Source organism: Peromyscus californicus, unplaced genomic scaffold, assembly GCF_007827085.1.
Source record: "Peromyscus californicus insignis strain IS unplaced genomic scaffold, ASM782708v3 Scaffold_19__1_contigs__length_69161282, whole genome shotgun sequence".
In the NCBI taxonomy this organism is placed as follows: Eukaryota; Metazoa; Chordata; class Mammalia; order Rodentia; family Cricetidae; genus Peromyscus; species Peromyscus californicus.
This window is the reverse complement of record NW_026294491.1, coordinates 12,828,949-12,845,041: the sequence shown is the minus strand read 5'-3', so window position 1 is coordinate 12,845,041 and position 16,093 is coordinate 12,828,949. Positions and strand designations below refer to the sequence as shown.

General features: G+C 37.8%; 1 protein-coding gene across 11 annotated transcripts in view; it reads left to right on the top strand.

Annotated features, from left to right (window-relative positions):
• The window catches only part of Pcdh15 (protocadherin related 15), a 1,435,070-nt gene that overhangs the window by 1,365,602 nt on the left and 53,375 nt on the right, over window positions 1-16,093 (top strand). For all 11 annotated transcript variants that reach the window (XR_008219809.1, XR_008219808.1, XM_052744717.1 and 8 more), the window contains 2 exons: window positions 1,910-2,125; window positions 10,474-10,562. Coding sequence is in view for 9 of the 11 variants with exons in the window: in XM_052744717.1 (XP_052600677.1) it covers window positions 1,910-2,125; window positions 10,474-10,562 (305 nt within the window). In the remaining 2 variants the exon portion in view is untranslated. The remainder of the gene's footprint in view (window positions 1-1,909; window positions 2,126-10,473; window positions 10,563-16,093) is intronic.

Sequence of the window (16,093 nt, the reverse complement as noted above, 5' to 3'; positions counted from 1 at the left end):
TTTCAAATTCTCGGTGGTCGTATATGGCTGATTTCTGCTGTGAGGATCAGACATACTGGGATGGTTTCTATCAGCACCCAGAACCTTCTATTAGACATCACTAATCTATAAAATTGTAACAGTAGCTTCCTCAGCAATATTTTTCTTACTATTTAAATTACTTTAGTACAGCTCTTAGAGTTTTAATGCAAATTAAAAATGTTTAATATATGATGTTTTAAATTAAGCAATGATATAAGAGTGACTGTGTAATGTATGTAATGGAAAATAATGCTAAAAAATGGGAATGGAAATATGAAAGATGTAATATCCTGAATAATTTACATACAGCCTGATGGCATTATCCAATTCCCTTATCCACCATTTTTTAATATATTTTCAGTATTGAATACATTTTATTTCCTTATGCACTACCCAAAACAAAAAATAATTCATGACAAAATTAGAACTAGAGAAACAGTTAGCTTTGTATCCTCTCTTGTAGCTCGTATACATTACCTACATTTGCTCCTTTTTCATTCTCTTGTATTTAGCCTTTTTTGTTACATGTTCAATATCAAAAGTTGAAAACTTAATGTGAAGTTTCACAGCTTCCATTCCAAATGCCTTGTTCTAACTGTATAAAAGTTAATTGGAATGTATGGATTTGGGGTCTGGTTAATTGGAGCATATGATATATTTATTTATTTCAAGTTATTTTTATAATAAAGCCCATAAATTGTTTTAAAAATATTTTTAATGTTATGTATATGGGTGTTTTGCCTGCATGCATGTCTACACACTACTTGCATGCCTAGTGCCTGCAGAGGATGTAAGAGGGCATCAGATGTCCTGAAAAATGGAGTTACAGCTGATTGTGAGCAATCATATGGGTGCTGGGAACTGAACCTGGACGCTCTGGAAGAGCAGCCAGTGCTCTTCTGTGCTGAGAACCTCTCCAGCCTCAACCATATCTTTTCTGAGTGATTTGCTTTGAAATAATTCTGAAGCTGACATTTTGAAAACTTTCCCTTAAATAGAAGCCATAGAACCCATGCAAATCATATTTGGTTCACAGCCATTTTTAAGAAAAAATGGAAAATCTGAGTAGTTATCCCTTTTTAAACCTAAATGATAAGAAATTTAAGCCTGTACTCTGTCACTCTATCACCAGATACCTTGTTAACCCAGGAGGATCACAAAAGAGAGAGTTGGCATCTATCTTATTCTCATCTTGCTAGAATAGAAGCTAGACAGCACTCACTCATATATCCATAAATGTATTTGCTTAAAACTATGATGTTTGACTTTGATTTGATATGTCATTGTACAGTAGTTTATATCTCCTACCCCTTAGGCTGTATGTTAAGTCAAAAATGTGGTTTTTGTTTGTTTTGATTTTTCTTTTGTTTTGGTTTTGTTTCGTTTTGGAGAGAGGGACAAAAAAACAGGAAGTTGCATGGATAGGGAGGTAGGAGTTGGGGGAGAGGAAAACATGACCAAAATATATTAATGAAAAACTCTGTAGAAAAGAATTTATAATTACAAAAAAAAAATCCCTGACCAATCTGAAAACAAACAAACAAAAAACCCATAGCCCTGAGATGATGTTCTTCAAGTAGCCCATAGTTCCCATAGTTTGGATCCATAGCCTAAGTTTGAAATCATCCTGACAGATAAAAATTGATTGATTGGCTCCTGGTCTTTTGTAACAACTGTCCTGGGGCCAGGATCATTTCTGATGAGAACTATTTGTTATGCAGATGTGTCTTCCGCATCTGCATAATGATATTCAAAGAAATGGAATTTTAGGAGAAATGTACTGTGCTATTACACAAGTAGCCTTGGAAGCGGAAATAAGCTTTCCAGCTGCAAGCTTTTTCTTCTTTCTTTCTCACTGATGATTTATCATCTGGTTTTTCCCTCCTAGGCTACCGACAGGGACACAGGAAACTATAGTGCCATGGCCTACAGGCTCATCATACCACCCATTAAAGAGGGCAAAGAGGGGTTTGTGGTGGAAACATACACAGGACTCATCAAGACAGCCATGCTCTTCCACAACATGAGGAGATCCTACTTCAAATTTCAAGTGATTGCAACTGACGACTACGGGAAGGGGTTGAGTGGGAAAGCTGACGTGCTGGTAAGTGCATGAGGGAGGGACATGAGACTCTAGCCTGGGGCCAGTGTTGTAGCTATCAACACTTTTAATACTACTTTGAAATAGACTCTCTGAAATATAAATGTCATTAAATTTTCATCAAGATGTTTGGCCTTTGTAATTAAAAAACAGAAAACATTTTGTTGTAACGTATTCCAATATATGTGATTTTCCTTTTAGAGCAGAACCTCCAATGATGGTAGAGATGATGCTTCACTGTGTTACATGTGTCTCTATAAAAGAGTATTTCTGTCTTTTCTTTCTCTCAGGCTGAATACAGCTTCAGGGGTAGATCATCTCAAGGGCAATTGGATTCTAACTTTAACAAAAATATCTAACATCAAAGTACACATCTCTTCTAACTTGGATATGGAGGTTGTTTGGATTTTTCTCTGATGAAACTAATAACAGTTATAAGTGGGGTGATTATTGAGCATCTATCATATCAAGAAAGAATCAAGTAAAATCCATCTATCCCCTTGTATGTCCTAGTAAGTTGCACAACTTGTTCAGCTCTCATTTAGTTAACTTTTATCTACATGTAGGCATTAGGGATAAATTTTTTTCCTTTGGTGGTGAAAAACCCCAGTTACCATACATACACCAACATACATCAATTTTTCAATGTTGACAGTACTTTCCTTCAAAACAGAAAGGTCCATTGTAGTAAAAGCAGGTCAATATTAGCCAAGAAGTCTTGACATATTAGATGTTATGGGTGACATAGTTTTTTTGACCAAATAGAGGCCTATAAACCTTATATCAGATAGTGTACTTTTTTCCCTTCTTGTTAGTTAGAATATTTACATTGTGGGGCTTAAGGGCTAAACAGTAAGGTCAGTGTATTAAGTATAAATAAGATATTATAAAATAGACACAAGCAAATATAAATAACCATTATGTATAATGTGAATAGGATTCAGTAGTGAGATGTGAACAATGTAAAGTTCATGCTTTTTTTAAATTCAAAATAATTATATAGAAATTATAAACCATGTGCTTAAATCATATGTATTTACTTTTATCTGGATACTTATTAAATATTTATATATTTATGAAGAGACAAATTCATCTAAAGAAATCACAATGTGTTTTATTTTTATATATATTTCTATAACGAGCAAATGGCATCAGAGAAGTCATTTCAAAAATGATTTTTATAGTAATGCATGCAATCTTTTTAGTTAAGAGAAAGGCCAAATAAAGTCCATGTGCAGAGGGTGTGATGATGATAGATGCCAAAACCAAGATGAAGACAAGGTTGAGTGAGTAAGAGATGGTTATTCACTCTGTCTACAGAGCATGAGAGGGAGCTTGGGTGATGAGTGGGGCTAGAGAAGTCGGTGGTTTAGATGAGACATGAAAGCCACATGAACTACCCTGGAACTGTGTGCTAAAGCAACGGGTAGTCACTGAAGATGATTAGTAAGAGGAGAAGGTAATGATCCTCATGTTAGATGAGGCACTTTTTACACCGTTTCTTACTGTTGCTTTCTCAGGGGAGGGCTTTAGTTCATGTGGAGTCTTTGCTCATCTGTCTGTCATGTTCTCATGCTACCCAAGCGTGGTCACTTCTCAATCCTTACTCCTTCCTCAGAGTCCAACCTCCACCCTCGTGATTCCCCCTCCATACCTTAAGGAAGCTTAGTTAGCTTGGCTTCTTATTTCCAGCTCTCCTGACTTATTTTTGGCAACATCTTCCTTTTTTTTTTTAATGAGGTTATTCTTCCAATGTTCCACAGTCACATTTCCTTGAGCTCCATCCCTTAATGACTCTGCCCTCTACACTTTCTCATCATTGGAAGCCACAGTTACCTGTACTATTGCCCCTAAACTTCCACTTTGAACCTTCCGCCCTTAATCACAATATAAAATGTATCCAGACACACTCAGCATTCTTGTTCCCAGCAGGACATGCAATCTGCCTAACTGAATTGCTTCCTTCTCATACATTCTCTTATGAGAAACCTACATGTTCCCCATACTTAATTACCAAATACATAATACTTTATCAATTAAAATGAATGGCCCATGATATAAAAATTAACTTCCTTTCCTTATGTATTCCTTACTCATGATCTCTAAGGAAACAAAGTTGGTGGATTGACTACATTGATTCACAGGCCTATTGAGGCTGAAAAGTCCCATATTGCCAGTCTGCATGGTGGGAAGCCAGAAAAGGTGACAAAATACCCTAGTCTAAGAAGATTGAAGCATCAGAACTGGGAAGGCTAACAATGCAGCACCTGGCCCTGAGAATCCTTGGAGTGTTATGGGAGCAAGTGTCAGTGTGCAGAGTCAAAGCACCTGGAATATTTGTCCATAAAAACATGTCTACTTGGGAGGAAAGAACCAGAGAGAGAAACATTTTTTTTGTTCTTGTGTTTTATATTATCTGGCTTCCCAAGCAACTGCACAGCAAGCTCGTGGTCAGGGCAGGTGGACTCCACTAACTTCATTGACCACTATGCTCATATACCATCCCACTCTCAACTTAGATAAACCCTCACAGCCGCTTTACCCATTCTGCAGCCAGCAGAATGGTCTAGTCAATATGCAACCACATCATTATTTATATTGTGCTCCTTTGGAAAAGCCATAGAATTCTGAATCTCCTTTGGCTGGATCAGTGCCCATGCTGACACTGTCTGAGACAATGTACACAATGCATGCTTACTTTCATTGTCTAGTAGACTTCAGGCTCTCACCTTTGGCTTGTTTACCACATCACTCATAACTTCTTCTTTTCTTTTCCTGGTTTATTTTGTTCTCATCTGGTAGCATTTTTGCTTTACAAGGCTCAGGCTAATTCTCTTTCTTGTCATCTCTCACTGACTTGGCAAGTTTTTTGGTACCATAACTTTAAAACACCATCTAAGTAGTAAATAAAAATGTTCAAACCTCAGAGCTTATTCCTGAGTACCAGACACTATCTATCTACCTACTTATCTATCTGTCTATCTACCTACATACATACTTTCTATCTTCCCAATAATCACATCTAGCTATCAAAAACAACATCTTTAAATATTTTGTATGATGAATTAAAATATAATAAGAAATTGTGGTTGTCTCAAGAAAAACATGATTCAAATTGAACTACCCAGTTTTTCATAGAATAGATATTTTTATTTTAAGGAACAACTTAGAGACAAAATATGTTTATTCAAGCTGAGTATTCAGAAGGCATTTATAAAAAAATGAATGAAGTAAGGCTTTCATTTCGAGGATCCCAACTGGCAGTACTTGCTCCTGATGACAGATGGCGTTGGAGCTCTCCAATTGAAATCACAGCACTGGAAAGCTTGTCTTCCCCACTGTGAACTTGACAAATTCCCATTATCCAATGACTATGAGATCGTCTGGTGAGATTGGTGCTCGTATTAAAAAACATTTCTTTTTTCATGCTGTGTAATGAAATGTGTCAGTATTTGAAAAATATGAACTAATATTATCCAAATGGCAAAGACAACATGTTGAAATGCATTCATGGAGTCGAGTATGAAAGTACACTCCTGTAATTTCACTTTTGGAGCTGGGTGGCATGAAAATCGAACATTCAAGGCCAATTTCAACTACACACAGAGTTCAAGCCCAGTCTGGGTTATGTGAGACTGTGGTCAAAAACAGAAGTAGCCAAATATTAATTTGAAGTACAAACAAAAAATCATAAAAATACAAGAAAAAAGCAAATAGACTTTCATATTTGTAATCATTGCTTCAGATCTCAAATGGAATCCAGGGTTGTGTAAACTAACATTCGAATTCTGGTGCAATATCAAAGAAGAATATACAGTTTCCCTAAAAGACTCTTAGCCCACTCCATTCATTTCATGAGAAGTAAGGTCATAGCCAAGTCCAGTTGTGAAGGACAGTTACGTTCCATGAGGAGAGAACAAGTGTGTACAAACACCAGCTATTGGCCTTGTGTAGGTGCCACACCCAGACCTGCTCTGGGCCACATTGAGGTCTGCTGTGAGTTTGAGATGAAACTGAATTCCAAAGACTCTGTGAATAAAGTCAAGGGTCTCCATGAGGAGTTGAGGTGTTTTATATTGATTGCATGCTGGGATTGTGTTAAACATGTGTTGAACTATTTTTAAATGCTTGGTTAAAACATGACTAAAACAATTTTGCTAGCATTTATCTTTCTGATGTGGATCCCAGGGAATTTAAAATTATATAGGGTCAGTTATTGGTGATTTTGTGCATGTTAGATAAAATGGCAATGTTGAATTTCATAGGAATGAGTGGGGAGGTAAAGAAAATGGTTCATAAGAAAGGACCTAGTACATAGTGAAACTCTGTCATTAGACCTTTGTAAGTCATATACTTCTCTTTATTTTGATCACATTTATTAATTTTACTCTATCACTCAAAGCATCTCTAACAGTGATATAAATGAATATTTATGCAATATTTGAAATCAGACAAAAGAGAGAAAAATCAAGCAATTATATAAGGATATTTTTAAATTATGATACAATAAATTATAAATTTCTGGAAATATTTACATAGTGATTGCAATGGAGAATTAAGATAAATGTTATGCTCTTAATTGCTTATATATGCTTGGTGTGGATGCTGAAAAAAGCAAAATTCAGAATCCAGGATTTGTTTAAAGACTAAAACCTAACCTAAGCTATAATGTATTATTCTTCTCATATGAATAGTAAAAATATTTGCGCTCTGTTCAACATCAGCTATTCAAAAATTTAAAATACCTGTTCAAAGGTAAGGCAGAGCCAACCAATTATAGAGTTATGGCAGCCTAAATTTATTAACTTATCAGAAATAGATATATACTCTTAATTTATTAAAAATAGATGTATATTCTTGTCCAGTGATAAGAATTGAGCCCAGGCTTTACAGCTACAAAGTAACTGCTCTTTATACCTATAAGAGAATTGTTCCTTATATCTAGAAGACAATTGTTCTTCTTATGTGCAATTTGTTAATCCCTTACCTATATTTCTTCTATGCCCTAAGAATTTTTTTTTCAAAATTTGTCAAGATAATAATATTTAAGTTGTAAGTGTAATACATGCGGATTCCAGGGACCTGAAACCTTATTTCTTTGTCATCTGGTGCAATCAAAATCAGCCCAAACCTTTCTAACAAATGAAAATCCCTTTTGGTAAGTTAATTGTCCTTATGAATGATAAGGATCCAGTGTATATCCTTAGATGACAAATGATAGAGTCACATGTATCTCTCTGGCCAAATTTAGCTTTCCAATGAAGGTCCTCCCACACCACTAGTCTCTGCATTCTGAACATTTACTCGGAGGGAAGCTACAGAAAAGCAGAACACATATATTTAAATGCAAAGTCTACAACTTCTCGGAACCCATACACTGCTAACATGATAATGTTTCCTTGCCCTCTGTGAGACTCTACTGAGCATGTAGAAATCTTAGATAGATTTATTATGCAAAAGATCTTAGATATTTATGACAATAGAAAGACTGTATTCCAAAAATCTCCAAAATTCTAGGAGCATAGCCGTCATAACTAAAGCCCTCTCAAGATATAAAAATAAGAGCTAAGTTTTTATTGGTTTCTTGGTAGCTTTCCTGCAATAGGAGTTGGGGGTCTTACTGACTTAGGCTCTTTCAGACCCATGTTTCTGCCCTTTCAATGGCTTCTTTATTCTGATGGGGAGGTAGAAACAAAAAGCACTACGGTCTCTTCCACGGTGCTTACATCCCTCTAATTTTATCCCATGGCCTCCCTAACCTGGGAAATCCATTCCTGCTGTGTTCCCAGCTGGAAAACAGAAACATCCAGATGGACGGCCACCAGAAGATATGCCTGATTACCAAGTGTGATTTTCTTCTTTTTTTTTTTTTAAATGTGTAGCCCAGGCTGGCTTCGAACTCATGATCCTCCTGCCTCTGCCTCCTTCAACAAATCCTACTGGCATGCACCACCACAACCGGCTCATTTTCTTTCCCTACATAAAGCAGAGTCTATCAATTAAACTTGACCCCCGAATCCAAACTGTCAGCATCACGTGCTGCTCATTCTGTCAAGTCTAGATGCTAAAAACTCAATAACAATAAAAAAAAATTCTGTGCATGGGGTCCACCTATCTATAATGAGTGAGAAGGAGAGTTCAAACTGCCAGTGCCCACTGCTTTGCCTGTGGATGTATCAAACGGATTCCTAATACAGACTTTGAGAAGATTTATTAGCCTCACACAATATTAGACTCACACTAAATTCAAACAGTCTCCTAATGAGTTGTGAACATTTTCTGTAATATTTTGGACTTATTTTCTTGGAAATCTAAGTGATACAGCATGTCTAGACTGCTTTTCCCACTTGGCACTGCTCAGGGGAAGCCAGCAGAGCCTGGCCCTTTCAAAGCAGTGTGTGCCCTCAGATTGCAGACTTCTACTACTTCCTGTCAATTATTCTCTTGTCTACTGTTGTTATTTAAATTTCCTGTCTGATTCCTTGAGGCTTTTTAACCCCATCTATGAGTAAAAGCATATAGATAACTTGGAGCCAATATAAGAATTATATGGCAGCATGAATGTATTCCCTATCATAAATCATGTTGATATATTCTGTGCTAACTATAACCAACCCAGAGTGTCCAATTTATGGTTCTGGTGTACATGCACTAATACTACTGTAGGAGCACATGGACATGTAAAGGATTGTTCAAGATTTGACTTCACATTCTTGTGTAAATTATTTGGCAACAGTTAAGCGTGTACAAGCTATGGAGCCACACAACTCTCACTTAAACAGGATTGATTATTAAACTATGGCTATGGCACAAGCTTTGATCTCTGTCCTAGTTAGGGATACTATTGCTGTGATAAAACACTGTGGCCAAAAGTAACTTGAAGAGTAAAGGATTTAGTTTACAAGCTAAATACCTGGAATCACAGTCCATTGAAGGAAGACAAGGCAGGAACTCAAAGCCTGTAGGAATCTGGAGGCAGAAGCTGATGCAGATACCATGGAGGGGTGCTGCTACTGACTTGCTCCTTATGGTTTGCTCAGCCTGCTTTCTTTTATCACCCAGATCCACAAGCCCAGGAATGGTAGTACCCACAATGAACTGGGCCTCCCACATCAATCACTAATGAATAAAATGCCCTACAGGCTTGCCTACAGACCAATTTTATGGAGGCAGTTCCTCAACTGAGGTTACCTTCTCTGAGGTGACTCTAGCTTGTGTCAAGCTGACATAAAACTAGACAACACAATCACACAACAAATATTCCAGGTTTTTTATAGTTTTCATATTTAAATGGGAATAATATCAATAACTACTTGTGATAGTTGATGATAAAGTTGAAACCTGTAGAGTTCTGAAGAAAAATAAAATAGAATGTAGTCAGCATGGAATTACTTCTTTTATTTTATATAATAATAGAAGGAACTCATTGAGTGCTAAATGAATACAACATATCCATCAACTATTGCTAAAATAGCTCATATTAGTTCTACTGTAGATTTGTATGCATGCATCTCCAGATTACAGTTGACAAAATAGACAAGGAGACTGTATTGAGAATCCTGTGGAATTAGACATTCTACCCTGTTTTACCTCAGAATACCAGTTGCAATGAGTAAATTATCTGCTGAGGTTTTCAAATCCTAAAGAGTGTATGCCTGTTATGCTGGGTGTGCCTTACTGATGAAATCAAGTACAACAAAACTCCATTCCTGTTGTCATTGCCTTAGTCACTCTTCTATTGCTATAAAGAGACACCATGACCATGGCAACTGTTAGAAGAGGAAGCATTTCATTGGAGGTTGGCTCACAGTTTCAGAGGTTTAGTCACTTATGGTGGAGAATATGACAGCATGCAGGCAGACACTGGAACAATAGCTAAGAGCTACATCCTGATCCATAGGCAGAGACAGACAGAGAGACAGACAGACAGACAGATAGACTCTGGGCCTACCATAGGCTTTTGAAACTTCTAAGCCCACCCCCAGTGTCATATTTCCTTCAACAAATCCACACCTTCTAATCTTTCAAAGGGCTCTACTCCCTGGTGACTAAGCATTCAAACATGATTTCAAACCACCACAGTCATCACAGAGTTTTAAAAAGCAGACTCAAAGCCAAAATAATGAAATCCTCTTAGCATGTAATTTCTGGGTCCATAGCAAGTACTCCCAATAGTGGTTTATTCCTAATGCCAATAGGAAAATACATAATTCTTCAAAAAAAATCATCTGACAATGAGTTAAAAACAAGAAACAACAAATTCTACAGATATTAGGGAACAGACAATATTAATACTTAAAGTAGAAATTTCCATGATCAGGACTTAAATATGTTCTGTTTTCCCTTCTCAGGTATCGGTGGTCAATCAGCTGGATATGCAGGTCATTGTCTCCAATGTACCACCTACGTTAGTGGAGAAGAAGATAGAAGACCTCACAGAGTAATGGATTTTGTTTCTTTATAGATTTATCTCCATAGAATTGTAATCTTAGTTTGACTGAGCCATTTAAGTTATTACAACATTCAGATTGAGTGAAGTTTCAAAATCACTTTCTTCATGCTAATTGTCTTGCTCTTTTCCCAAGCTGTAGAGCATCATTGGAAGTAGGTAAAGGTTCTGAAAATACCTTCAAGTAATATGGACATTAGATTGAGGACAGTCCAGGGTTTGAAATGCTTTGTTGCATTGACAAGACTTCAGAGAACAGCCTAAGCAATTCCCAGGCATGTGATTTGAATATGTGCCTTCCAAGATCATCCAAAAAAATTCATGATTGCAGTATCATGGAATGTACAGAAAGTGTTATTTTTCAAAATGGCATGTCCACTGATACAGCCCATCCTTTTATAATAAAAGTATGGTATTTTTTTAAAGTCATTGCTGATTAACCATTTGGTGGTTTGTTCTCCATTGTTCTATGATGCCAGAGAAAGATCCACATTCAATGGTCTGATTTGATCCCACATTAAGTGGGTGGTAAGTGACAAATATTAATCATTTAGTGCTAACAAACACTTTACACCATTTTAGACAACTAAAGTATAGAAGGAATAGCTTTTAGGTCAGGCATAACTGAAGTCTATTCTGCTTGTGCTGTGGGTTATGTTCTGGCATTGCAAAATGTTCAGGTTCCTGTGTCCGAATCTGTAGTTCTGTAGAACATTGACTGTTTCATTACAAGGCCTCACCTTGAATGGGATGTTTTAGATGTGTATATTCCTCACCCTCTATTTCAATTTTTTTCTCACTTCAAGACCCTGAAGGCAGACCTGGGGGAATCACTGGATCTCTTGGTCTCTCCTCCCACAGGACCACATTGAATAAATCTCCTCTTTCTGCTTTCTACTTTAAATAAATAAAATAACTTTTAAAAAGTGGTATTAGCTTATTAGTTTATGTTCTCTGCTTCCTTAACATTAGTTAGATAATGACTTCATCTGTCATTTTTGACTTATCTGTATTTATTGTTTGTGATAGAGTCTCTCTCTGAACCTCAGGCTAGAGCTCTTAATGCCCCTGCTTCAGCTTTCTAAGTACTGGGTTACAATCTGTACCCCATACCTGGCTTGCTATTATTTATTAACTCCTTATTTTTTAACATTCTGAGGCTATCAAGGATTATCAAACTACCATCGTCCTTTTAGCCTGGTGCCACTTTCTATATTTTACATGTAGCATGTGATGTTTGTGCCTTCTTTGGATTCAGGTCTATCAGTGCCAACTCTTGCTGTAAACATGTTGCTCTCTATGAAAAATAGCCCTAATTGGACTCCCAGAGATCCACCCGGGGCCTAGCCATGGATCTCTGCATCCAGATCCCTCAGTAGTTGGATGGGGTTTCTAGCACGACAATTAGGGGGAGTCCAATTAGCAAGAATGAGGAGGGTTTATATGAGCAAGAATTGTTGAGACCAAGGTTGGATAAAGCACAGGGACAAATAGCCAAACAAATGGAAACACATGAACTATGAACCAATGGCTGAGGGACCCCCAACTGGATCAGGCCCTCTGAATGGGTGAGACAGTTGATTGGCTTGATCTGTTTGGGAGGCATCCAGGCAGTGGGACCGGGTCCTGTGCTCATTGCGTGAGTCGGCTGTTTGAAACCTGGGGCCTATGCAGGAGTGCTTGGTTCGGCCTGGGAGGAGGGGACTGGACCTGCCTGGACTGAGTCTACCAGGCTGATCTCAGTCCGCAGGGGAGGCTTTGCCCTGGAGGAGATGGGAATGGGGGGTGGGCTGGGGAGAAGGTGAGGGGGGAGGGAGGGGGGAGAACAAGGGAATCCGTGGCTGATATGTAGAACTGAATTGTATTTCAAAATAAAAATAAAAAAAATTTAAAAAAGAAAGAGCTTAAGTACAAAAAAAAGAAAAAAAAAAAGAAAAATAGCCCTAGTTCTAAATGCACAGAAACATCTTCAGATAATTTGGTGGTTTATTTTTCAACAATTAAACACTGAATGAGATACAGTAAAGCCATGCTAACACATGCCATGTTCCCCTATGTACTTTGTAGAGATTTCTTAAGATTTGGTGCTTTTAACATTTAATACAATATAAATGTCTCATGAGGTGGGTTTTATCACCAGCCACAGAGAGAATGGAAGCTTTTTGTTTACCGATGTGGTTCACATGCAGATAACCCCCATGAAACTATTAGCTGGTGGCACCTGAGAAACAGGAGTGACTCCTGTGTAGCTAGAGTTTTCCTGCCTGGCCCACAGTCAGGGCAAATCTCTCTCACCCGCCAGTCCCAAGCCGCTCAAACCCGATCAAGTAAACACAGAGACTTATATTGGTTACAAACTGTATGGCCGTGGCAGGCTTCTTGCTAACTGTTCTTACAGCTTAAATTAATCCATTTCTATTAATCTATACCTTGCCACGTGGCTTGTGGCTTACCGGTACTTTACATCTTCCTTGTCCTGATGGCGGCTGGCAGTGTCTCTCTCACTCAGCCTTCCACTTCCCAGCTCTATTCTCCTCCTTGTCCCGCCTATACTTCCTGCCTGGCCACGGGCCAATCAGTGATTTATTTATTGACCAATCAGCAACACATTTGACATACAGACCATCCCACAGCACTCCTGTTTCTTGGCTACTTTTGTTTCACATATAGACCCATGTTTTCTCATAACACCAACTGAAAAGGGTGAAACTCTCTTCCCCAGCTAGCTGGTAATCCAGTTTAATTTTTCAAAGTATACTCTAATGCTCTTATCATTGTCAACTTCTCCTTAGATTTTAATCTAATAAATGCATTAATGGGCTTTAATGCCATCATCAGTTCAGTTTTATAGTAGGTGTTTGATGCTTTGTATTGACTGAACATTTAACCCAAACACAATCTTTGTGCCCTTCCCTTTATACTGAAACAGAATGTATTAAATGGAAACTTAAAGTAACGAGACATAAGGATAATCATAAGCATTCATAAGATTTAATGTCATAAGTGGGTCTGATGGCATGAGTGAGAAACTCTGAGATACTGAGATATACATTGCAAAGGAAACTTCAACACTGAGGCTTTTTACTTGAAACAGTCTTTCCCAGACTGAGTTCTAACATCTGTTGATAAGGGCTGGTAAGGCTTGCATGACTGATGTTGGAAGAACTCAATTATGTAAGGTGATAAGAATCAAAAATACCCAGTGAGGGATTATTGTTCCGTGTAAATTGGCATGGTAGACAAAGTCAACGGGTTCTTGCAGAGACAGGCTAGGCTTTTATACAGTCTTCTAAGACAGCAAAGCTTTGTAACAGACGGCCGCTCATTAATTCAGGTGACTATGTTTGAATACTGTTAGAGCTGCGTGGCCTCTGGCAGCCTAGTAATACTTGAAGCTGTTCTTTCTCATCTTCTAAAGTAGAATGAAACATCTTGTTGACCCTGATAGAATTACATATTCTTTGACAAGGTAGATAGATGCCTACGTGCCTGGTTTCCTCTTATTTCCCTTCTTACACACACACACACACACACACACACACACACACACACACACACACACACACTAAAATTTTACCACTTTAAGTTCATAGTTATATATTATTAAATAGGCTGATATTATTGTTAAGCATATGCCATAACTTCACCTCATAGAAAAGACCCTACATCAGTCAAATGGCAGCCACATTCTGCTCCTAACAGTGTGAATCTGGCCTTCTAACTCCTGCTGGGGAAGGGAACCATGCATTTCACCTTTTGTTGACCGACTTACTTAACTTGGCCTAATATCCTCCAGATTCATCTATTTTGACATGTGGCCATACCTACTGTGATTCAGCTTTTTGGGTGTTTTGATTCTTTGTGTTTTGTTGTTTTTGTTTTGTTTTATTTAATGAAAGTAATTTTTCTCCTGTTACAGGGGCCCTTTCTAATTTTTTGGCTTCTACCTTTCCTTACTCTACACTTGTATTAAAAATTATAAGTTAAGATCCACATATAATGGAGAACACGTGGCTTCTGTCTTTCAGGGCCTAAATTACCTCATCTCATATATAGTATTTTACAATTCTGTACATTTTTCTGTAAATAATTCCATTGTACTTTACAGCTAAATAAAATTCTACTGAGTATGTGCACTGCAACTTCATTGTCTAACCAATAGTCGGTCGATATCTAGGCTGATACCATTCCCTCGGCATTGTGTCTAGAACAGCTGTACTCATGGATGAACATACAGCTCTATCGTAAATGCCTCAGAGGAGAATAGCTGGGTCATGTGGCAGTTCTGTTTTCAGTTTTTTGAGAAATCTCCACAGTGATGCCCACAATGGCTTCCCCACATCACACCCACCAACAGTGAATCAGGCAGGATTCTTCTTTATCCACACCCAGGACAACATCCGTTGTCATTTTTTTTTTTTTCCTGGATGATAACCATTGTGACAGTGGCAAAGTAGGAGCTCAGAGTATTGACACTGTGCATTTCCCTGATGGCTAACAGTGCTGAACACTTCTAAAACATTTATTAGCCGTTTGTATTTCCTCTTTGAAAACTTCCTCTCAGTTCCTCAGCCCATTTTTGTTTAGGTTGTTGGTTTTCTTAGTGTTTGGTTTTTTATTTCTTTTTCTATTCTAGATTGCAATCCTCTTTTGTGTAACTGGCGAAGTCTGCAGGCTGCCTCCTCCCTGTGTTAGCTGTTTCCTTGACTATACAGATGCCTTTGGTCCTGTGATGTTTCCTTTGTCCTCGTGGCCTGACTTCCTGAGCTACCAGAGTCTTATTTAGGAAGTCTTTACCTGGACCTGGACCTTGCCATGTCTTCCCCTACTTTTTTCTCTAGCCTTTTTAGGGTTTCACTATGTTGCAGTCTTTGGTCCAAGGTGAGAATCAAGGGTCTCCCTCTATTTTTTTTTTAATCTGTGGATATCCAGTGTTCTCAGTACTGTATGTCCATTTGCCAGTGAGTATTCTTTACATGTTTGTTAAAAAAATATCAGATGATTGTAGCTGCATGGATTTCTATCTGGATCTTTATTTTATTTTCCTGATCTACATGCCTGCTTTTATGCCAACATCATCTGTTTCTATCACTGTGGCTCTTCAGTGTAACTCAAAATAAGGGATGCAAATACTTCTGGCATTATGCTTTCTGCTCAGGAATGCTAGTGTATTTCCAAATGAATTTTACGATTTTTTTCTGTTTATGTCTTTGGAAATGATTTTGGTGTTTTGGTTAGGATTACACTGAATCTGTAGAATACTTTTGGGTGGCACTGGTTTTCCCAATATTTTTCTTCCAATCCAAACACACAAAAGATCTTTCCATCTTCTAGAGCAGTGGTTCTCAACCTTCCTAATGCTGGCACCCTTTAATACAGTTCTTCATGTGGCAGTGGCCCCAACCATAAAATTTTTTTCATTGCTACTTCATAACTGTAATTTTGCTACTGTTATGAATCATATTGTAAATGTCTGATGGTCTCAGGAGATCCCTACAAAAGGGTTGTTCACCCCCCAAAGG